Source organism: Achroia grisella, unplaced genomic scaffold, assembly GCF_030625045.1.
Source record: "Achroia grisella isolate CSIRO2021 unplaced genomic scaffold, CSIRO_AGI_Agris_v1 utg1179, whole genome shotgun sequence".
Classification (NCBI taxonomy): domain Eukaryota; kingdom Metazoa; phylum Arthropoda; class Insecta; order Lepidoptera; family Pyralidae; genus Achroia; species Achroia grisella.
The window spans coordinates 373077-399188 of record NW_026712591.1 but is presented as its reverse complement, the minus strand read 5'-3'; the positions used below and the strand labels follow the sequence as shown (position 1 = coordinate 399188).

The 26112-nt window shown below is 30.1% G+C and overlaps 1 protein-coding gene across 4 annotated transcripts; it reads right to left on the bottom strand.

Moving 5' to 3' along the window:
- Positions 1–1133: 1133 nt before the first annotated feature.
- Positions 1134–25283, bottom strand: LOC131852888 (uncharacterized). 4 transcript variants are annotated; one of them, XM_059203632.1, is made up of 29 exons: positions 25162–25283; positions 24072–24228; positions 23158–23388; positions 21610–21720; positions 18857–18967; positions 18188–18385; positions 16403–16585; positions 15573–15857; positions 14596–14703; positions 13404–14029; positions 12729–12823; positions 12325–12473; positions 11628–11750; positions 11086–11188; positions 10438–10558; positions 9903–10004; positions 9444–9510; positions 9176–9301; positions 8613–8700; positions 5933–6039; positions 5319–5520; positions 4999–5236; positions 4442–4911; positions 3904–4022; positions 3423–3535; positions 3243–3339; positions 2229–2351; positions 1938–2109; positions 1134–1857 (listed from the first exon to the last, which is right to left on the bottom strand). In XM_059203632.1, the coding sequence occupies exons 2-29, from the start codon at positions 24207–24209 to the stop codon at positions 1319–1321; spliced, it is 5145 nt and encodes a 1714-aa protein (XP_059059615.1). In that variant the 5' UTR covers positions 24210–24228; positions 25162–25283; the 3' UTR covers positions 1134–1318. The 4 variants fall into 4 exon arrangements, with proteins under 4 accessions (XP_059059615.1, XP_059059623.1, XP_059059632.1 ...); XM_059203640.1 differs by having other exon boundaries at positions 18188–18382; XM_059203649.1 differs by having other exon boundaries at positions 24078–24228.
- Between the last annotated feature and the right edge of the window lie 829 nt (positions 25284–26112).

Below are 26112 nucleotides of genomic sequence, written 5' to 3'. Positions count from 1 at the left end.
TGATAATTATCAATACTATCACATTTATTATCAGCGACATTGACTAAGATTAGAATAGTTAAGTGTAACATTATGTGTGTCTGTGGATATATTAGTTAACAAAAAATATATACCTATAAAATACTAACAAAGCTTTATTAATTTTAATCTATTATCTCTTGAATTAAACTATTGATGTTGTTCATTACTATTTATATAGTAATACCACAAATACTAAGAATCATCTATTTTTTGTAATAACTATTTATAGTTTCATTAGAATATATTCTAAGGTGTTCATATTGATTTGTATAAATATAAAAATAATATATACGTAATCGAAAAATATAGCATTTATCGATTACTTTTTAGGAGCATGGAACATAAAATTGTGTGAGGATAACAGATAGAATTGTAGATGTTCCAAATAAACATTACAATTTATTTAATAACAAACAAATATTTACTATACAAATTCTCACAAATATGTTAATATAGTATTTTAATTTATATTAATGTTGTGTTAGAATCGTAGCTGAATTCATTAAAAAACGAATCTCAATGGTATATATTTATATAAATTAATATTTTTGGCCAGTTTCAATATCAGAGAATATGCATCACTAACTAGAGCTGCCAGATACTCGCAGTTTAAACGACAGGAAAAAGCAACTTTCATATGCTTTGTACAACAGTAGCAATCCTATTGCGTCGAGTTTGTTTCCATCATGATACAGTAGTGCTGTCTATAGGTTAACTATTTATGGAAGTCCTTCATTTCTGGATACTAATCGTTTAGTACAAAATAAATAGATTTATATCAGTTTCTACTAAAATATTTCATAATGTAATTCACTGACGTGACATCAATGAACACATCCATCGTAGAGTACATACCACAATGGTTTCAACAGGAAACCCAATGGAAGTCGATGTTATGGGGTACATTGTTAGCAATAGGGTCACTGGTAAGATTTCTAATAACCCTATCTTAGGTACTTGCAGTAGTTTAAACTGTAGAAGAATAGCGTAATATTAAAAAAAAATAGGAGTTCTACAAAGGAAAGGTTTGGTAATACATCATTATTTTGTTATTGAGCTATTGCTAAGACGATTAACGACGAATGTTTAATAAGTTTATTTTATTTCTTTGTCTAGCGACTTATCATAACTTTTAACTAAGAAGTAACAAAAGAACAAGCTATTCACAAATTAAATTTACATTTTAAAATAGTATAGTAAATACACATGTTTTATACCTAATATTTACAAGTCCATGAAACAACTATACATTTCATTAAATTAATAATTTAATAGACATGGTATATGGACAGGCAGTTCAACATTCATTCCTTTTAAATTTTTTACTCGATTCATTCATAACATCATCAAGTTTGTTCACTCTTCTCGTTTTGAGAAATGAATTACTATCACTTTCACTCACATTCTGTCGAATACAATTTAAATTGGATACATTTTGATTATGTACACCATGTTTTTTATCACCCAAACTTTTATTATTCTTATTAACTATTAAATTATTTTGAATGTCTTTAACAACGTCAGTAGAAATCTTAATGGGTATCAATATTTGATTTTCATTATCAACTTTCTTGATAAATTCCTGCTTTATTTGAAGCATAGATCTATTTTCCGCATCACTTGAAAGCCTAATTGCTTTCCTTAAATGTATAGTATCCGAAGAGTCAGGAAAATTTCTTTTCACTAATATATCACCAGTAGACATTTGCTTAACAAAAGTAAGTGTTGGTCCTTCATGTTCTTTGCCGTCTGTTTTATGTAACTTGCTTGAACTGGAAGTACTTTTATCACCATCTGAGCCATCCTCTTGTTGATCTTCAGTTTCTATTAATTTACCTAAAAGTTAAAGTAGTATGAAAATACAAAAACAAATAGTATGGATATTAATTTAAGTATAATCATTATATAAAATATACCATTTAATGTAGGGAATGTAATGTCTGGTAATGCCAAATGTGAGTCTGGGTTATATTTATTCATCAAAGTCTTTAATAAATTTGAAATTTCCTCTCTTTTCCGCGTAACGACAATCTCATCAAACCAGTTAGCCAACTGTTTTATAGGTAGTGAGTAATCTAATACAGGATCCTGAAAATATAACACATTATGGTAAATTATTATATGGTAATGGACATAAACATGTGATGATATCTATAACACAACAATAAAGAGCTTTCCTTTTATATAGCAATTAAATCATATATTACCTTAAAAAATTGTTCAACATATTGCAATAAATATAAGCCGCAATCAGTGAAATTATTTTGTTGTGGAATTTTTGGACAACTGCCTTTCATATTATCTTTGTTGAAGATTTTGTGTGGAGATATCTGAAAATTAAGTTAAGAATTAATTCACCAATGGAATGACAGACATATATATGCAGACATTCATAATTAAAACGGTTCCTATATGAAAATGTAAATTCTCTCATTCTCCTCCCAGGAGCGCAGAAGCCTCCTGGTTTTATCGTGAGACCTCACTAATCAGCCCGACAAAGAAGACTTTCTGTAGCACCTATTGTGTACAAGTGATTTTTTTAGGGGACTGGTCGGTCATTGTCCCTATCATTATTTTAAGGTTTTGCAAATAAGTTTAGTACGAGTTTTATTAATTGTTGTTTTACTACTGGAATTATTATTATCACTTTTGATTATTTAATATCCGTGGCTTGTTTCCATCTATGATTTAGTATTTTAGTGAATCTCTGACGAATATAAGTTCGTAAATGCGAGAATGGTAATGGTAAAACTGGGATGCTCATCCATGGCATCATTACCATGATTCACGGTGCCCTTTTATCCACTGGATAATTACTCGATTGTAAAATGATATCTTAATCATGGCATAGTTGTACTCGATTATTTATCAATTTGTTATTAGATTTCCTGTTTTCTAATTCTAAGCACGGCTGCACTGTCCGATATGAATTCAATGTTAAAATTGTTGACACCTAAGTTATAAATGGCTGTTGCCACCTCAGTCAGGGAATTCATATTGAAATATCGAAAACAGTTTCTATATTCATCATTAGTTTATATTTGAATCACACTTAGCAGTAAAGTGTACGACAGATAAGTAACTCGCAAGTAGATAATTTACAAAGATTCAGACTTTAACATTATTACTTACTATAATAATAAATTTATTATTATATAATTATATTATAAAATCTATGATTATATAACTATATACTAATTAACAAATTATAACAAACTTACTTTAGCTTGGTATTCGCAGGTAAGGTAGTCCCGTAATGTAGCAACTACCCGAGATCTGGATGCTCCAGCCAACGAATCAAATATTAATATACAGGGTCTGTGAAAAAAAAATCGTTATAATGTACCTATAAACTAAATATTTGTAGGGTAACTGTTTCTTGTATTAAAATAAAAACTCACTGCTTTATAGGTTCTGACTTCCCAACAGGTAGAGGAATCTCAGGTTTCTTTTCAACAGTACTTTTTTCTACTTCTTCCTCATCTGTATCACATTGCATATCTAAATCACTGTCCTGAAATTTTATATTAGAGGTTATAGATATTTATGAACAACTTATCCATTTCTATTTTGTTAGGACATTTATTCAATTAGATGTAAACCAACAAAACATTGAACTATCCCTATTAAAATAACATAATGAAATGACAACATAGAGAGCTGCAATCCATGGAATATATTTGACTTTTGGAAGATGTAGTGTTTGTTTAGGGTGACTTAAAAATGTTATTATGCGTAGTACTGTAACAACAATCTACAATAGTTTAAAATATATTGAATTTCCAAATATATAAAGCTTTTCATCCAATTCTTATATAGCTTTTTGGTGGTCACTGCTTTAAGAAAATTGTGGTACAATTAAGATAGATGATAAAACATTACCTCAGCCTCAGCTTCATCTCGTTCACTTAAATTATCAGAATCACAGTTTAATGTAAGCTGCTCCTGTTTTGTTAATGGGGTTATAGTTGTGTTCCCTATTTGCATAGACGATCTTCGTTCTGTAAAAAAAAGTAAAAATTATAGCTGTATAACTTTCATATAAATTGTATATAATTCAATGTTACAAACTAATTACATAAATTATTTCATCAAATTAGCTGTTATTTAGTGGAGGTACATTTCATTTCTTAATGGATCACTTTCTTTAATTCCACTACCATTATCATGTGGTCAGGTCACAAATATTCAGTGCCGAAACTGACCACTGCTACTGGAAGTGTTACTTCTTCTCTTCGGGTCATGTAATTCTGACCTCTATTGATTCCACACCCATATTGCGCTACCACGTTTCGCCTCTAAACAAGGCATCATCAGGCTTATATATAACTCAAAAGGATACAGTAGTCAACGCTAAGTCTATTCAGCAAGTAAACTGTGACTAATGCCTAAATACTAAAAATAAATAATTAGATATTACCTCTCCTTTTAATTTCCTGTGGGTTTACTGTACGATTGTCAATCATACTTCGACATCCTTCTAAACTTGGATAACATATTATTGCCACAAACCAGTGACAATTTTCATTAATAGGAACTACAATGTAGTCTTTGTCAAATATATTGACATTCTTCGTCCATGTTTTAACCCGAGCATGTCTCTTTTGTGCAGGAGTCAAACTGCTATCCCATTCATGGGGATTGGAACTTTTATTTACCTTACTGGGTTTTGTTGTTAGTCTTTTGTAAAAAAATGTACTAAAAATATGAGTGCTTTCTCTTTGACTGTGAGTTAACACATCATGAACTAAATATTTTAAATAAAAATCTATTATAACATCATTTAAAAACTGGTCTTGTGCTAAGCACATATAATCCTCGGTATTTATCGGTATACCACCTTTACCCGGTGGATAAATTAGTATTTGTCTTATTTCAGCTGGGTTGGAACTAGAAACAAAAATAATAACTACAATATAGGTTAGAGTAAAAAACAAATATATAATATTGAACTTTCATTGCATAACTATAGCATACCTTTTCGCTCCAGAGGCACTGGAAGCACTTAATGATCTAGTTGTCATTTTTGTGACATTGTTACTCTCTTTGGGACATGTCCTCACTAATATGTCATTAGCCTCCCTAGCATTCAGTTCATCCATCAATTTACCAAATAATGTTTTAAATGTAGCTTTAGCTTCTTCAGTTATTGATTCAGGTAATAATGTTATCCTTTTATAAGGATCAATTTTTGACATTGGGTTGTAATAAGGACCTGATAATAAGAATTATTATTACATACAGAATATATATGTAATTTATCTTTCTCCATTAATAGTGAAAAATAATATACAAACCAGAATCTTCAGTCATATCTAATGCTTTCCTTATGTAAGCACCACATTTGCTCATTGTGTATAAAAAAATTACTGGTAATCCTTTTCCAAAATGTACTAATATTCGGACAACTTCCTTTAATTGGATTTGAAGTGCAACATCTTTGGATTCATTTTTTAATGAAGGTGCAACAATTTTAACGCCTTTCTGTGATATGTACACCTGAAGAATAGTTATTGTCTATATATCTATCTTCTATTAAACAATTATTTGAGGTTATGCTAATATCATTTGAATATTTTGAAATAGTTTTTACAACACATATTATTGATAACAAATAAATGCGTAATAATCTATTTATTTTATACATTATGACAGTAATGGAAACACTAGTCTATGTAGTATAAAGCTTTAAAACTAATAATAATTCTAACATAAAAACATACAATTAAACTAGACTAATATGAAGACAATTTTTTAATATATAAGAAAAAAATATTTTTATTTTTTATTATTAATTACTAATAATAACATATAAAATTATCAGGTTATCAGCATCAGTTACACATTAAAATACCTTATATAGTATAGGGTACTGTACATGTTGAAAGTAAAAAGTAATTATATTACATACCTTTTCCTTTGGTGTATACCTATATGAACCTATTCGTATCGTCCGACAACTGAGTGATGTAACAATTCCTTGAGGAGTAGGTTGATTAATTTCTTCTCTACTGCCATCTAGAACAACAATATTAATTGTCTTAGATCTATAAAAATTGCCTGTAATAACTTTCCTAATAATTTCATCTTACGGTAGACTATCAAACTGTTATGACAATTAGTTTTCATTATGAATATTTCTGAAAAGAATAATTCTAATTGATGTAAGTATATTTGTTACATTGTACATAGCATTAGGGATGAAGGACATGAGTAATTGTACTGTGCGATAGTTACCATGGGATAAAGTCATAGGCTTAAAGGAGTTTTTTAAAATGTCATGAAGTGTGATGCTTGAATGAATGTAAATTATTCATCTAAGGACTATTGATGGCTTGTAAAAATATTGTATATATATCTACAACACTATCTAATCTAAATAAGTAATAATGATAAAAATATAAGTGACATTTTTGAATAAAATTTAGTATTCAGTTTCGCAACACTAATAGTTTTAAAAACAATACGGTATTTATGTTTTATTATAATTAAAATGCCAATGACTAAAGTACGTACGCAGTCAATTTATATATAAATATATTGATTACAGAGTAGAATAAACTAAAGGAATTCGCTATATACACGTATCTAAGGCCTTGGTGTCCTTTATTTATAATAATGAAACAAATTAACAATATAAAAACGGAAAAATATTAAATGAAAACGCCGAAATAATATGTAGAGAAAACAGGCGATTACTGTGCAGTATTATAAAAACGAAAACTTCAGGAGAAATTCGAATAAAATTAATAAATACCTTTGTTAGTACTGAATCCTTCCCTAAACATTTTGCAATGTTTAAGAAAACAATTTTAACACATTTATAGAAATTAAAACATGCTTGTATAAAGGATTGACGACATTTGTAAAACAGATTAGAAATAATGTTGCCAACATAGTGCCAAGCTTTTGGGTTAAGCGCACCAAGTCTAACAAACGTTTATTCATGCTTAAACGAAAAGCGTAAACATAAAAAGCGGGGTATGTTGCTTTTTTTTTTTAATAACAGTTGGTTTAAATATACTTTTTATTTAATTTTTATTCGTAATAAATATTAAAAAAATCAAATTGTACTTATTTTGCATTTATAGCATTCTTTCGTTACAGAAAGACTGCTTTATTGTGCTTATTTTGTTTTTTATTATATTTCATAATGATGATGAGCATTCCTATTACAAGAAAACACAAGCTATTTGGAAATACTGTAATTTACTTAACATTTGTACATTTAATATTTATGTACAAATGTTATTTGTATGGTAATAAATTTTATAAGATCTCTTAAACTTTTTTTCATTATTATGTGTATTTCAGTATCACTAGTATTTAGATCTACTATGTAATTGATGATAGGTTGAGTGAAAAATAATCCTATTTATTTACCTATTAAAAAATTGAAACAGGCGATTATTGTGCATATATTTTTTCATATAAAAATTATTGATTTTGAAAATTCTCTATAACATAATAACCTAGAACAATTCACACAGCATTATCTAAACCCAAACTCAGCAGAACTTGTACAATGGGTACACTACTAGAATAAAACAGAACATAAAAACTATTTTGGATTCAGACTAAGCATACGGCCCATTTGATGGCAAACGGTTATCTATGAACGCCTGAAACATCCCTTTTTGAATAATCATTTATTATATATAATAAGCGTAATTCATAGATATAAGTGATTACATTTCGTACGGTATATTTCAATCCAACGTGGCTGATGGCGAACTTAACGCCGTCTCACGGACATAGTTTGATATCGGTGTTACCAGTAAATATGAGTAAAAACCATTTATTATTAGAAAAAAAAACAGTTATTTCTAGAAAAAAAAACACGAAAAGCATTAATCCCTTAATTCATATTTTTACTGTAAATTTATAGTAATAATGGCAGTAAAAATATCTTTATATTAATGTTTAGTACCGATAACGTTAAATTATTCCAAAACTCAAAAACCTCAAGACAATATACTATATAATATAATTCCACTGATGAGTTCTCACGCATGAAGACGCGCGTAGATCTAGTACAATTGTTTAGTGTAATAATATTTAATATTTTAATTTTAAAATAATAACATTAATCACAGCTTGTGATTTATGTTATTATTTTATTAAAATATTATATCAAAAATAATTCTATGTATATGTTTGATTACGAATTCGTACTAAAAATAAATCCAAGGAATGGACTTAGCTTATAAAGAAAATAAATATCTAAGATAAAAGATATAAGTAAATCATATACAAAACATATCAAAGCAACACTAAACTTATTTCCCTTTGGTCAGGAATGTCCCGATGTGAAATTTATTACTAGATAGTCTAGAATGTAAGTTTCTTGCAACAATTATATGATCTTAGTGGCAAGTATTGCCAAACACCTAATATTTCATTAAGCAAGCCAATGAGTGACGAACGAATATTAGGAAATTATTTACATTTCAGAAAATATATATTAGTAATCTAAAACATTTACTTAGGTCACTGCCACTTTTGTAAATATCCAGACAAAAATTTTTGTTTGTACTATGTGAAAATGTATAAAATATTTAGTAGCAAATAATTATGTAAATATAACTTACCATCCATATGGTCCATACCAATCCCACTATCTGGCGTACCTTCAATTTCGCTCAGAGAAGGTTCCTTCGTGTTTATGGATTGCTCATGCTACAATAAAAATTAGTAATGAAGACATGTGTCTACATTAATATATACTTAATACATACATATACATAACAATGTTTGCTATGTATACTATAGTATTAAGTATAGTAAACAAATTGTGTAAATTGATGGGGAACCTGAACCTCAACCGACTGTTTTATTTTCGTAAAATATTCTTGTAAATAATTGTTTAATATTAATTGATATGACAATCATATTTAAATATAAAATGTTACATTGAGTGGATAATATTGCAAATACAGTCAGAATTATATATTAGGCCCTTGAAGAAACTGATTTTTATGATATTATAGATAATTTTACAAATTTCTATATTTTAAAAATAGAAACACACCCAAATCCCATTTAATCCCATTTAAATTTATACACTTGGCATTATAAATAATGATGTATAAGGAGGCAAATCATGTCACAAATTATAACGAGACTTACATGTTCTCGTTCATGTAAATCTCACCTGATTACTTAGTAAAGAACTATTGGAATCCTCTTCATCAGAACTTAGAGTTAATATAACAGGTTCTGGATCAGGTTGCTTCCCTCTAGGTTTCCTTACTCGCGGTGGTTTTTTGTCCTGTACAAGCTGCAAATAATAGCATTATAAGACAGAAATAAATAATTATCAGGTATTACCTCGTAGTCGAAAAATGAATAAATAACTTATAAAAGCGACATTTTAAATTAATTATCACAGTTACAAACAGGCAAATCAGTACAATACTTACGGTCTTGTTATTAATTGCTTTCATAGTCGTCTTTAAGAGGTTTAATTTTATTCCTTCAGCACAGGCACTAAAACAACATAACATGATTAATATATAACTCATTGGCAAAAATAATTATAATTCTTCTTATTTTTAATACCCGACCCGACAAATATCACGTTAAGAATTGTAATTGAATTTCTTGACTAAATTCAAACACATAATAAGTGTTTGAATATAATAAAAATCTAATTCACATGCAAATCACAAAAAATAATTAAAGAGATGCTTTAGAAATCTTTTTATGCATTACTATTACAAAGATTTTTCAACTATGTATGTTACCAATACAGATTTTTCTTAGTTCAGTATAAAGTACGTAATGATAACATTCCTTTTTATCCCCCGCATCCCCATCCGCAAGAAGAGGGCCGTTTTTGTGTGTCAGTTGGCATTTATTTGTAAGTCTATGAAAATTACCTTTGCTTTTCCATTTGTTTCTCTGGATCTTTCTTTTTTTGTTCTACTTTCTTGCTTGCTATTGGTACGCTCTTAGGTTCCTCAGTAAATACTCGTTTACATCTAGAATAAAAACGGAAGATTACTTAATTTATTCTACAGTTATATTTCATGTAGTTTATTTAGCGCTCTACTTATCAATGGTAAACAAGCTGACCGCCTACCTGATTGTAAGCGGTAATCGCCTATCTACATGAATAGCACTGCAGACATCCTGTTATCGTGTGACACCCATGATACCACACATGTGTTGCTATTGCAGACGAGTAATATGTCTGCCTCTCTTATCCAATAATTTTACTGTTTAATCGTATTCTATAGAGAACAGATTGCAAAGAAAGCTGTTTCGCGGCTGAAATAGGTCAGACTGATGTACCTTGATGATGACTGTATTACATTCAGACATGTCAGACATTTTACATTCTACCTCCTTTACTAAATTCATTATTACAACAGTCTTAATTGGATATATTTTTATATTTAAAGAACGACAAACCTTTGACACCGGCTGAAATCGTAACCTGTGTATCCACATGATTTGCAAACAGCTAACATCCCATCCACGAATCGAGGTGGAGGTGAGCGCTGTTCTGGAGATTCGGGACTGTTACTTCGTGCTGTAAGTAAAAATATAATTATACATTTTACGCATTTATAATTAAACATTATACATATTGTTCCGCATATTTTTATTTTGTGGTAGGTACGTAAAAATTACAAATAAAAATGTTCCCATACCAATGGAAAATCAATCAGCTCTATGGAAAATGATATTATTTTTTTTTATAATCTTCAATTGTATTCATTAATTTTCACATATACACAAGGCGTCGCCTCTAATAAATGTTGCAGCGTGTGCGATGTCATACGCCACGTTCGAATAGTTCATAGTATAATGACTTGTTTTCAATCATTCTTATAATACATTTTTTATCTTCAGTACATCTTGGAGAAACTAATTCATAAGAAAGACAAATAAATATTTGTCACATTATTGACGGTTACACTACGTCCACTTTCTAAGTGCCTCTAACGGGTGACGTATATGTTTGCATATACTGCCCGTTGCTGTTGCATAGACGTCTAGACATACTTAACTTTCAAAATAATAAAAAAAGAAATTATTATTTATATAGTCACGTACCTGCGTCGGGACACTGTGATTTCTCAGGTGTCGAGACTTCACTACTTTGAGGTTGAGATAAAACATTTGGAGAACTTCTACTATTTATATCTCCAACTAACATCTGTGAAATAAATTAAATTAAATTAAATTTGAAATTGTTAATGATGATTGACATGATTTTGTTAATTTGAAAGAGCGCTGTGGCCTTGTGGTTTACTGCCCGGAAGTAGATCTTGAGTTCGAATCTCTCTTACACCAAGGAAAACTTTATGACTGACTAACTTTATGGTGATGGAGACACCACACTATAAATCAAAATGGTATAACACATATAAGACACAACACCATGATAAAGAAAGTTAATATGAAAGACAATGGCAGGTTCAACCTCTGCCACATTGTATTCAAATATATCCAGCTAAATATGGATATGTCAGGTATTATGATCACTACATCTCGAATGTTGACAATCTTTTGATTACTATTTGGTATGGCTGGGTTAACAGTTGTAAATGTATATTATTATTATTTTGATAATAATAAATAAAAAAAAAACTTACAGGGTGATTCTCTAACATTTCTTCGATTCTCGTTGTTGAGCCAACTGACACAAAATAGTCTATTTCACTGCTTGTATTTTGCATGCACTGAATATTAGTATCTTCTGAAAACGGTACATTAACCTGAAAGGAAATATATTGTAATAATTATTATTCTTAAGGTTGTTTCTAATTAAACTGATTTTTTATAATATTTGCTTCAAAATTATTAGTATGGTTAAAATATACTATTGTATGAATGTTCAGAATATCATTAACAAAATATCTAAATTTCTACTTAGAATTTACAAATGGATAAAATCGAAAAATAACATTCTGTACACATAATATGAATTGGCATGGGATAATAACATACAGGTTACACATAATAAATACAATGAGACAACTCTAGAGAGCATCCTGTTCATAAATAAAAAGAGTGACATGGAGCACTATATAATGATCATGTTATATTTAAAAATATCTGTATAAGGTTTTTCAAAAAGTACTTGTGTCAGGTACTTTTATGTAAAAAAAATCATTCCAATACAATATAATCATGATAAAAGATTTGATTTTGTGAGGCACGCCTGAGTGTGATTTATCACTACACTTTTATCACAAGCTAAGTTGTCAATATAAAATTTTATGTGTGCCCATTTTTTATATTATATTACTAATATATTACTAATATATATTTTATACTTATTACTAATACCTGTTCAAGAACTTCTTGAAGAGTGCAGCTCTCTTTCGGCAGTGTAAATGTAATTAGTCTTTGCTCTCCATTTTGAAGAAATATTAACATTTTTGCAGACTGAGGTTCTGACGTTTGTTCTGAAGGTCCACTAGATGTATCAGGGTTTTCTGAAAATTAATTTAATGCTAATGCCATCATCGTCATTTTCATAGTATCCACAATTATGGATGCTGTTATTCTTGTTATAGAGATAACAATTTTTTAATCTACCGCTTATTCGGAAAGCTGTCTCATCACAAGGAGAATGAGCAAGAAACTTGTGTGTGTCTTTTAAATAATCCTTGTAAGTTGTTATCAATTATTATACTATGTATACAATATCATAGTATACAAATTGTAAATGATAACAAAACTATATATACCATGTTGAGGTGTCTGTTGTGTTTGCATAGGTGGTACACGCTGAACTGGCCTTTGTTGTTCTTTACTTCTAACTAATGTTTGTCTTCCTGTTTCCCTGTAATGATAATATGACTTATTAAAAAAAGTTATTCAGAGCGTCATGACGTAATGGTTTATTTTTATAGGTTTAAAGGTTGTGTAATCTATTTAATTTGGAAAACACAAAAAATATAGAGGTTTATATTTTTTTTATAACTTTCTAATTTCGACTCCATTCTAATTAAATCAAAACACAGCGGGTGTATTAAATCTTGCAATCATCATAATGTCGATATTTCAACATTCCTTTAATTGCACCAAAGTAGTATGATAGTCGTAAGCTAATTTAAAAATCATAAGATTTACGTGACTCTATTTAATAAAATAGAGAAGGGAATTGTTAGTAAGTAATGGGAACTAGTGCATTATTGCTAGCAATGTATGTCAATTCAAACTCTACACGGTTGTATTTGTGACGTTACGGTAACTGACCTGGCCTGCTCATGCCCAACTTTTCATCCTCCACTAGTGCTCCACCAGTGTATACTAGTGGAACGGATGGGTGCCCCATTCCATTAGAAGACCACAAAAGTTATAGAGGAAATCACTGTAAAAGACAGTAAGACTAAGTAAAGTAACTAAAAACTTGTTTTTACCTTGACTGTTGATGCTGCTGTGGACGCATTGGTTGCATTCTACTACGGTAATCTGCCAAGCTAATTCTCTGACCATTAGGTAAAGTAACTAATCTTTCTTCATCAATAGCTTCGTCCATTATTAATTGGCTAAGAGTCTGAGGATGCTGTTGTAAAAGAGATTGATCGTAAGTAACTTGCTGTTGATAGCCATGTTGAGGACTGAAGTTTAACTGTTGATGTTGTTGTGTGATAGACCCACTGGCATGATTCTGACGCAATGTTGATGGTGGTGTATGAAACTGTTGAGATGTATTCATATTGTCATTGACAAGATTTTTAGATACTATTGCAGCAGTTATACTTTCTTCTAGGTCATCCATGTGATTTGCATTATTTGGTTGTACTACAACTTTTTTCACTTGCTGTTGTACTTGTGCTACTTGTTGTGGATGAGGTGAGGATCTTTGTGATACAGTAGGCAATGAGTTTTGTGCAGATATTGGTCCATTATTTTGGCTTGCCTGTACAACTGTATGTTGTGCTAACTGAGCTTGTAAATTTTGAGTAACAATTGTGCCTTGCTGAGTGATGATACGAGCAGGTGATCCATGTGGTTGATTCTGCTGGTTTAGAAGTAACTGTTGCTGTAAAAATAAAAAATATTCACTATAATTGACATGCAATATAAAAGTCATTAACAATATCAAAAGAGTAAGTTCAAAAATAAGATCAAACTACTGAAAAAAGGCCATCTGAAATTGTTATTCTCTCTCAAGTCGGCTTACTCAACTCAAAATTAAGAACTAATAAGCTGTTCGAAATTTCTGAAAAATGAAATTCTGAAAACTGATTAAACTTGCGACCTTAAGATTATAAAACAGTAAGAAGTAAGTACATAGACATTCTAAGATGTCAGGATATTTTAAAATCATAAATAGGAGATATAAATTAAGTGAGCACACAGACTAATTTCTAAACAAAGTATATACTTTATACAGTTAATTAAATTATAAACCAAATACAGTTTCTAAGGAATGCTAATTGTTTAAAAATAATATGCGCTAATGAATTCAATTGATTCAAAATTTGATTATGAAAAATAATATGTTAATGCTGTTAATTTTTGATCCAGATATTTTTTTAAATATAATAAAATATCTTGATCAAATATGAACAGCAGCAACATATTATTATATATAATTATTAATACCTGATGGGTGGTGAGTTTAATTTGATTTAATTGCTGTTGATGAACTTGTTGACCAATGATATGTTGAGCTAGTTGGTGTTGTTGTTGCTGTTGTTGGAGTTGTTGGGGCTGAAATATGAACAGCAAATATATATACGCATATGGATATAAATTTAAAAAAAACGTTAAAAATGTATTGGTAACCAATATTAAGAAACCATTTACATATCAACATAGTTTGTTTCGTACCATGTACAAAGTGTGGGTGTCATACATACTGCACCTAATTCAACAGTTGAGATTGCGGTCAAACAAGTTATTTTTTCATAATAAAATCTTTTTTGGAAATGAACCTTAATTTCAGGAGCAGGACTTATCATTCTGATCCCCAATTTAGATGCTATATACAAATGTTTTCGTCACTTAATGGATAAATTAAAATAATATAAATCCATTAATAATAAATAACAAATAATTCGTTAAAATAAATATTATTTTCTGTTGTAATATCAGGCCAACGCTTACTTAAGTACCTAATGATAGACTTTGACGTACTTTCTTTGGTTAATTTGAATATGTAAATAAATTATACAAGGAGCTGAATTACATTTGCATTGAGAAGTCTGACAATTAAAATTTATAGCAATAACTGAATGAAGATAGATAATGTGTAATAATATATATATTTATATGCTTATTTTATAATAAAAAAGGGTATTTCACTTTATTTTTATATTTCTTTAAATGTGCAGAGTTTATATGATTATAGTTTAAATAATAATAGAATATTCGAAATATTTAAACTTAAAATTCTGATGATAATTATACGACAATTAACTACTTTCAAACCAATATTTTTTTAAATCGCAGTCGATAGCACGAATCCTAGGTTCACTGCCTATGCTCCATTAAATTTGTCATCAGCTAATGGATGATTAAGTTTAAATGATAAAATAATTCTAATTTAAAATATTAAACTTGAATCAACTTCAATTTACCTGATGAAGGGGAGTCCTGGGTCTGGGCGGGCGGTGTAATGCGTGGGCAGCATGAGGATTGAGAACACGGGGCGAGGCGGGCCTAGGTGGCCTCAGGGGTCTAGCACCGCGTCCTGTCACACCCACCACGCCAGCCACACCCGCGACGCCTGCCACACCCGCCACGCCCGCCACACCGCTACTCGCCACGGCCACTGTATGTGTACCCGCATTCGCTCCAACACTCACACCCAGCACGCCTGTAGCTCCGCGCCCGCTAACCATCGTTGCTGTACTCGCCTGCGCCTGCATTCGACGTATTAACACCGTTATTCACTTCAATTTTTCTTGACTTTCGTATAAAAGGCAGATACAGTAGAAACGAACGAACTGACTAAAGAATAAACAGAAGAAAAAAATGGATTGTATATGGATTCTCAAGAACCAAGGTACCTATTTGATTTTTTTCGAATCCTCAGATAATCAGTCATGTTTGTTAAAAATTGAAGTTATTTTTTATTTTGGTACCAAATATACCGTTCGATGGTTTCTCTAATCAACGCGATGTAACTGCGTTTCAATTTATATTACTCTTTGCATTTGTCTGTTTCTGAGCTTACTTTTTGTAAACCTCACAACGGATTTAAATATGTTTTTATGTTTTTACTATAATTTCCATTGTACGCTCGTAGGAAACCAAGCCACTAGCGATGACTTCATACGACCGCTAGTCTCGTGCAAGGTACTAATCACAGCTCTATGTGAAAAGGGGAGCTTTTACTTATTTAGTCACAGTCACATTAGTGTAAAAGAAGTACTTGTTTTTCATGTATTTGTTTCTACAAATATACCTGCTGATGCTGAGTATTGAGGAGTCTAGCTGGCCCTTGCATGGGAGAACTAGCAATAGGAGGTCTGGCAGCGGGTCGGCGAGGTCTAACAGTACGAACTGGCGTCCGCACAAGTGTAACACCGCCTGGACTACTTAGAGCTTGATTTAGAACCCTCGGCGGCGCTGGTCGAGTTGGTGTTCCCTGTAAAAGTATGATTACATAGGACTAAAACTACTTGCCAACTAAAATGTTGCAAACTTCATGAATTATTAATGACCAGAACAGTGGACCCGTGGTAGCCCGGCCCCCCTTGTAATCCGACATGATATAATATTTATTATTGAATATTTTTTTGGCAATCTTCGCTAATGCGTGATTGAACAAGTTTGAACTTGTACGCATCACCACTGTTGTACTCGACACGTAGGGTATTGTATATAGTATAATCAAAATTTATGATTGCTTAGTTTGAATTTGACTACTTATATGTGATGAAGATAGCGGTGCTGTATAACATGCGTTTATTGTTTACTGTTTGTTTTAACAAGGATTAGGCATACGACAATAGAAACCGCTACGGACTTATTCTCTGTTCAATCAGATAACATTGTCAGCGCTATCAATTTTAAGTTAGATATTTTCTACAAAAATTCTTTTGTACTTCAGATTGCATATATCATCATCATCTGCTTCTTCCTTATCCCATTTATTTGGGGTCGGCGTAATATGTTTTTCGCTTCCATTCATCCCTGTTCGCAGTCATCGCGTTATTTACTTCCTTTCTTACCATATCATCTTTCACACAGTCCATCCATCTCTGTTTCGGCCTTCCTCTGCCCTTATAACCATCCACATTCATTTGTAACATCTTTCTTAAAATATTATCCTCGTTCCTACGCATTACATGTCCATACCATGATAGACGATTACTCTTCAACCTCTCTGACACCGGTGCCACTTTCATACTTCTTCTAATGTATTCATTCTTTATCTTATCCATTCTTGTCACACCACACATCCACCTCAACATTCTCATTTCAGTTGCATGCAGTCGTCTTTCATCCGTCGCCTTTACGGGCCAGCACTCTGATCCATACAAGACAGCAGGCCGGTTCATGGTCTTGTAAATTTTCCCCTTAAGCTTAAGAGGAACACGCGAGTCACACGTCGTTGCCGTAACCTGCCGCCACTTCATCCATCCTGCGTTAATTCTATGCTTTATGGCCCTGTCTAATTCACCATTGCTTTGGAGGAGAGAACCTAGATACCGGAAATTTATATTTTACAAACCTTCTGAAAAAAATCTATGTCAATTTGACAAAGTAATTATAGACTAAAAGAAAAAAATGTATTTTAATAATATAATAGAATGTTCTATAAAATGGTCAAATATCACTGTTCATTCATTATATATTAATTTAGAACCCTGTTTATCTATTAGGAGCGCATCTGATTTGACAGAGAACAGTGCTCCTTCTTGTCCTATCTTCTTTTTTTAAAAGTATTTACTCAATTTATCATTTAACGTCTAACTATTATTTATATATATACAAAAACGCGCGAAAGCACGGCCCAGATTTAGGAGGCAATAATCGCCGCGCAGATTTCTCGTTCTGTTTATCGATCTTTACATGTATATTCTTTCCCAGCATGAAAGCGCGTAAATGCAGCTATTGGTTTATTAATTATTTAGTTTCGCTTAAACTATCAAAATTTATAAAGTTCCCTTAAAAAGTATTGAGTGTAATAATATTTTTACACCAATAAACATAGGCAGATTTGTTCAAAAAATAATCTACTTACTGCCTGGTTGATATACGCCGCATGCATAACAACTTGTTGATGTTGAATGGGTTGTGACTGCATATGTTGCTGGTGTTGCTGTTGTTGTTGTAGCTGGTGCTGTAATTGCTGTTGCTGTTGTATCTGATGTTGCATTTGTTGCTGCAAGTGAATCAGTTGTGTTGGCGTTGCCCGAGGTATTTGTTGCTGTTGCAACTGCTGAAATTAAGAACAAAAATATTAAATTAACTGTTACTTACTGAGACATGAAATTAATACAAAACATGTTTCTCCTAATTTTTAAGAAAATTATACCCGACTTTACTTTATCATAACTCATGTTGTGACGTTAAAATTCATACCTGACAATAAAAGGCTGTGGTGATTGAAAATTATGACTAATTAAAATAATATACTTTATATCACAAAAGTTACTTTAAAACCAACACATCCCTATCAACCGATTCTGAAATGCACGACATATAGACGCTACACTAAAACTACAGTACAGTACAATATGCACCATTAATTTTAAAATTTCGGACACACCCTATTAAATAACAACAAAATGAAAACGCGTTGTATCCTCATGGCAAGAAGTATCGTCATATAACAAATTCAAATTGTATATGACTCCAATATTATAGGCTAATTACATTGACACATTAAATGAAGAAGTTTTTAACTCACAGTCTGTTGTTGGGCATGCTGTGGTGGTGGGGGCGGAGGTTGCGGCGGAGGCTGTTGTGCGGGGTGTATTACCGTTGGTTGTGATAACACATGTGCTGGACTCACCAATTGCTACAAAATACAATTAAATTATTACCACTGATTTTCTGACACTACTTTTATTTTATAATTAAATGATGACATCCAAACAATCAATATTACAGAAAGGTAGTGCTTGTCTTAGTATGAGCAGTAGCAAACACGATGACCCCAATTATAGGCGTAATTATATTGTGTCTTCTATGGGTCATGTGTCGATGCAGCAGAGCAGTTTATCCTGACTATATAATAGGCTCTGCCTCTGACAGAGTCTATGTAGAAAAGTAATAAAGCAAGATGTAGCCATGACCCTGATAATTTATTGAAAAATAGTTATTCACAAATTCAGATAACTTTCTTCAGAACACTTTTTCTATTGAACAAATGATTTGAACAATGTTTGACATTGGGTCCAACAAACAGCTATAATAATAGTAAACAGATAACAAATAAAGACAAACTAAAATAATTAGATTAATGAACTTAAGAGCATGGGATCATTCAAAGAAACATTTCAAATAATGTAAAGACGGGCATAAAAATACTTATTAAAATAATGAGACAAAAACTTTACTAAACAAATAAATTGCCATACACAACATACAACGTGTATAACGTGTGTATTCAGTATTTAGTCGCAAATACAAATACGTTCAAATTCAAATACAAACACAGTTTATCGTTTATTCGATTTGAATGAAATTCGTCATTAAAATAAATAATCAGACTATTGATTATGACGTTGGGGACTCTTTTTTCTGATTAAACTGAGAATTAATATAATGTAGAGGATAATGGTTAACAATTGTATGGAGAACATTGTGTAGTCCTTCAATGAGGAATATGTTCTGCATGTGCGTAATCATATATTACTATTTAGGTCTAGAAAGAAATATAGAAACCATTAGATACAAACATTTAACTTTATAGAAATAAAATAATAGGAAGATAGATTTATTTCCAGGCAACACAACTACAAACCACATCCACAAAACAATAATGACAATTATTATTTATTATTTATGTACGACAATTATCCTAAATTCTTCTCTATACATTTTAATTTGACATCATGCAACATTTTAAAAGTAGGTATTGTTCATGAATGAAAACCCTTTATTTATATTTTATAAATACATATGATGTTAGTAGCTGGTGTTACCCAAAATATTTACACCACCTGTTACTTAGAAAGCTTTATAGTGCAATAATTAAAATTAAATGGAGAAGATTTCTGATATTCCATTATTAATAACCACAATAGTATTAAATATTTGATAATGATAGTATTATACATGAACATGTTTACTGCTGGTTGTGCTATAAAATATTAGTTCAAAATTGAACAGTGTTAACCAAACTAGGCACAGTAAAATTTGTTTATATGTATAGCCCATGGGGTAGCCCATGATCATAATCACATTATGATAAATACATGAAAACGATTTGATAATAATTCAGCCCAAATAAGAAAATAAAATTATTTTTTTAATTCCGCATATTTTTTTAAAAAATACTATTTTCCTTCAATTTTCCATTTATTTTCAGAGTTCCTGAAGACAGCTCATAGTAGTATATGAAAAATAGAATGTTTCAATTCAGCACATATTTTGTGAAAATATTAAAAACCCTCCATAACCACACATAATTATGCAGTAACATTATTTATAAATAAATAAAAACTTATAAGTGAAATAAACAATTAAAATAATTGTTAAGAAACTAAAATTAAATTAAAATTAAAATAATTGTTTGTGTGCAGTGTGATTAGCATTTTATTTCAGTCGCATGGTTGTAGACAAATACATGAATTCACTCTATATATTTATCACCAGTGAACATGTTAAGGAGAATACCCAAGGGACTATGTATAGTACTTAGTGATATAATAACTTTGATTCCGACACTAAACTGAGGTTAATGACGGCATCAAAGTTATTACGTCACACACTTATTATATTACATAGTTAAAAGCGTCATGAATTACACGAAAAGCATAATTTTCAGAATCCAGCGCTAATTATGTGGAATTTTTCGCTGGGGCTTTATTCAATTTGGGCAATAAAATTTATGTAATCATCGCAATGTATAAAATTGACATCCAAAGCAGCAAATTTTGATTACTTTCGTGTTCAAAGAATCAAAGTATAATCGATTTTATAATTATTAAGATTTACTCTTTCTGAATTGTCTGCAACATAAATATTAACCTTACTACTTAAGAGCATTCCCATTTTCACTATATATACATTGGACTCCATTAAACAATATTGATAGTTTTTAGTAAGTACCTATCGAAAAAAAACATAATTTGGCAATAATAAAATCCTGAATAAATAAAATAAAGATTCAATTCAATAGGATAAATGGTAATCATTATGTAGTATATAATAGAATGAGATAATTCATTAATGTTGAGATTATTTAAACTTTTTCACCAGTTAAATTTTTCTAGAAATCTTCATTATTAAATTTACACAATATTTCATACATTATATCTATTTTCTCATATATTATTGAAATAATATAAAACTAATAAAGATTCCATGCCAAGCATAAATAATAGGTAAGATTCTGCAATTCATAGTCTATCACATTATAGCTTGAGTGCATAAAATATTACTGTTCATATAAAGTACACTATGTAATACACAATGTTTAGTCAGCCGACATACATGTTGGGGGCGCTGTGGAGATGACTGTTGCATCAAAGATGCATCAATGATCTGCTGTGCTTGTTGCAAGACAACCTGAGCATCCACAGGTAAATCAGATGTGTAGTAAACCTATAAATAAATGTATGTATAGAAAAAAATCTTTTTCTTGTTAAAATGATTTTCTAAATCACTATAATGTCGATTACATTACTATTATAATTTTTTACAGAAGCCATAAATATTCACAACACCATCTAGAAGGATTAAGACGCAATCCAATTATGTAATCTGCAGTGCATTAACTGTTAGAGTTGTCATCATAAAATATATGATCAGATGTGGTCTCTGTGATATAACTGTGGACCCAACAAAAAATCAGCACAGGAATATATGCTGCAGCAATTGAGTTCTAGTCTCCATTGACACTTATTATCATATTTAGATTTTTTTGTGTCTGTTGTGTTTATGTCCTGCATTGTATGTTTGGTGCTTTTATTTCTGAAAGAGTCAATAAACACTTTTCTATTCCAAATAAATATCCTGGTGATTTGGATATAATTCTAACAAAATCTATTTTAAAAAAATATGTTACAAATATGACCAATTTATTTAAATTAAAAATATAAATTTTTATATTATATTTACCCATCTGCCAAAGAAAGTGTATTAAGTTTTTAGTATTCAATGTAGTTTTAGTAATGGGATGCAAAAATTTACAAAATTATAACAAAAATAAGATAGGACACATTATTTCTAACTTGGACACATATACACTGTCAGCTAGTGCACTGCAGATTAGGTGATTATAGTAAAATAGTTAAATATTTTAATTATAACTATATATAAATACATTGGGAATTCATATTTTTTTATTATTGCATATATTTAATCTTAGATGCCCAATCTATGATAAATAAATTTCAATAACATATTTCAATCAAATTTTATTGTCATTCAAATAAAATACTGTAGGGGATGGACTTATACATGAGAGTTTGCAAAAATAATGGTAAACTGATGTTCTTACATGTTTATGCAATTGCAACTGTGTCTGGACTAACAGCAGGTGTAACATAATAAAACAAATAAAAAAGAAGTTATATGCTTAAGAATCATGTTAATATTCAGTGTTTATTACACTGAATATTAACATGATTTGTATTTCCTTGTTAGTCCAAATATAGCTATAAAATAGGACAAAACTAATCTTGTATCACTACTAAAAATACATTAATTTGATCATATTTTACAGCCTTACAATAATTTCTTTACTTAACTTGCATTAGATTTATTCCATTAATTAATAAGATTTACAAAACTAATATAATTTATAATAATAGTAACATTTCACTACCAATGAATGAACCCCTCTTGACATATAGCTAAGATATTATTATGATTGGGCTTCTAGGATTAAAGGCAGAACACTTTGACCCATTATATTAAAAAATGTCTCTTTTATACGCCTAAAAAGGTTTTTTAAATTGAATAGTTTAATATTTTCTCTTTTTATCATTGTTTATGAATTTAAATAGAATGTATATATTTAAGCTAAACTATACTCACCTGATGTCTATGTAAGGCCTGTTGGTGTTGCTGTTGTTGCTGCTGTTGTTGTTGTTGCTGCTGCTGTTGTTGTTGCTGCTGAAAGTCAGCTCTTGGTGGTGGAGGTGGAGGAGGCTCATGTCGGATGATATACTGTTGTTGATATTGTAAGCCATCTCCTACAACTAGTTGTGGTTGAACTCCATCACTCACTATAATATCATTCGGTGGTTCTGTTTGCTGAACAACAACCTTAAAAATATATTCAATAATTAATAACATTGTAAAATTCCTAAGGAAAAGTATAATACTAAATGCTATAATGAATAAACAGTTACTGGTAAATATTTCTGAAAAAATATGGATGACTACCTCCTGTTTGCTTTCTGATAATTTATGTATATAGACTGAGGAATACATAACATTTGCCAATAACACCCCCTGTTATTAGCAAATCAAATATCTAATGTTGCAATATTTTTTTTAATTAAAGTCAATTTATTTCTTTTAGAACAACAAACTAATATAAGTATATTATTATTAACAAGTACAATGTATATTGTATATATATATCATAATATCAAGATACTTTAATTTTTCAGACAAAAATTGTTTTATTATCCTCCTATGAGGTAGCTTCATAATAATACCCAATGTATTATATTGGTACATAATTTATTAATTTTAGCGAAACACAATACACGGCATGTCCTGTAAGACAATTGAGACATCAAGATACTATTTTCACAATATCACAAAACAAAATCAGAAATATTTCACTAAGTTATAAAAATAACCACCATTGTTTTATCTTTACACATTTACATATATCATCCGAACATGCTGCATGGTACAGCATGTTTGTATGATGTCTGTGTGAAAACTATATCACTATTATTAACAATAAATGCATAAAAGAAAATGAATTAACTAACATTTACCGGCTGATGAGCATATTGTTGTTCCTCTTGATTTACTATAATTCCATCCAAGCATATATTTGGGCAATATCTTTGTAAATCTTCCAGTGTTAGTGATTGCCCTTGTCCAACTATTTGATAATACTGAGCCATTGCCTAAACTTAACTTAACCTGAAATAAAAAAGTATACAAATTAAGAATAATATGAATTTATGGGAATTGCACATTATGCTCATTACCATAACTACTACATTTACATTTTATCACATATATCAAAAGTCAGTTTGCTTATATAATTTAGTACTATTTCACCTCTTTACTTTGATAGAAAAGACTTGTTCTAGCCAAGAGCAGTTTGTTTATTTGAGAATTCATTCAGCAAATATCATTTAACAAAAAAAAATTAACTCTAGTATTCAATAAAAGCCATTTCACATTTCATTAATGTTAGTAACTAATTTTGTTAACAAAAAATACATAAAATATTTACTAATTGGGACAAACGAAAAAAGAGATCAAGTACAAGTATAAAGTAGGTAATATTTGAATAAATTATTTTATTCTAAGTAAATTTGACTGTGAACATTACTTGAAAATAAATTCGTCATTGTTATGTTCTACCAATACAAATCAGATGTTTCATGATTAAAATACGACAGACTTGTTGTGGTTTGTTTACAACATATCAACTTTACACATACGGCTTTAAAACATAATTAATCTATTTGAAACAATACACACTGGTTTTAGAATCGATATAATTTTATGAGAGTTGTTTTAAAACCACCAAGAAGGGTTGTTAAAATGACAGTTATTATGCCATATATCCTGATCACGGTGTAACTCCAGTATGATTTCGTGGATTACAAGGAATTTCAATGGCGACATTAAACCAAGCCCAGTGTATCACATAAATTTCTATTTACGTTATTATCAGTAAAACCTATAAAGTGTTAATTTAAGAGTAAAACAAGAAGAAAAATATCTATAATAACGTTTAGTTCCAAAGTAATGAAATGGCTTCGATTACTCGGATACAACCTAGTTCTTTTTAATGAGATGTATTTGTGAAATATAGTTTAAGAATATTGTTTCACGTCTTACCAATATTTAGTAAGGACATTTTAAATGCCTTTTAAATATAATAAAAACGAATTTTTTGCATCAAAATGTAAATTTTTAACTCAAACGCCAAATCTAGAAGCAATTTACATTATGGCGTGTGTGTCACTTTTTTACTATTTTTTTTTTTCGTAGTGTTGCCGATATGGCCAGTATTTTTAATTTTAGAATGTTGCCTATCTTATAAACAGAATTATTAATGACAATTAAACTTTAGTAAAGTAGTGTATTAAAAACAGAATAGAACTTATTTACTAAAGTTTCTTCTTGCTTATTTCAATAGCCAAGTTTAATATTTAAGTACTTAATTGTTCTTACTCTATTAGTCACAGTATTTTACACAGGATAAGTGGAAACACAATATAATAGTGCCAAATGACAGATTATCCTTTCTTGTAAAGTTCTGTAGTGCCAGAGGTGCTGACATGTTTTTCTATTTATTATCTGTTTTTATTTTTTTTATTTATTAACATTTTACGGCTCTATATACAAGTCCTTTTTATTCCAACTTTCAGTGAGAAGTAATATCTGAATTTACACCTTTTCCCCACAAATCAAAAGAAATATTGCAACTATTTTATAGACAAACTTGTACGAACAAAGGTTTGACGGGAATTGTGGCTTTTATGGTACATTCATGTAGACTCAAATTTAAAGCTAACAATAAAATTATCATCATCAATTGATCAATTCTACAAAAACACAGTGGAAGTAAAAAAAACTGTTGTGTAACAAACACCGCAAAAAAAAGTGAGTGATAATATAGTAGTTAAATTTCGATAATTATTTTCTCTAGTCTTAACGATTACGTAGAACCTAAATTTATGAAGATTAGCTGCAGTTCTGGGAGTCGATTGAGGAGCGGCAATATCAAAACATAAAAAAGATTTTTTATAAAATTACCTTATTAAAGTTTATTTCAGTCCGTGTATA

Bases quoted from the DNA above. Each gene is read 5' to 3' on its own strand.
- LOC131852888 (XM_059203632.1), bottom strand. From the start codon at position 24,209: ATGGCTCAGTATTATCAAATAGTTGGACAAGGGCAATCACTAACACTG. The intron at 11,189-11,627 runs GTAAGTTTTTTT...TTTATTTCACAG, and splicing joins AAATGTTAGAGAATCACCCT to ATGTTAGTTGGAGATATAAA. The intron at 10,559-11,085 runs GTACGTGACTAT...TTTTACTTACAG, and splicing joins ATCACAGTGTCCCGACGCAG to CACGAAGTAACAGTCCCGAA.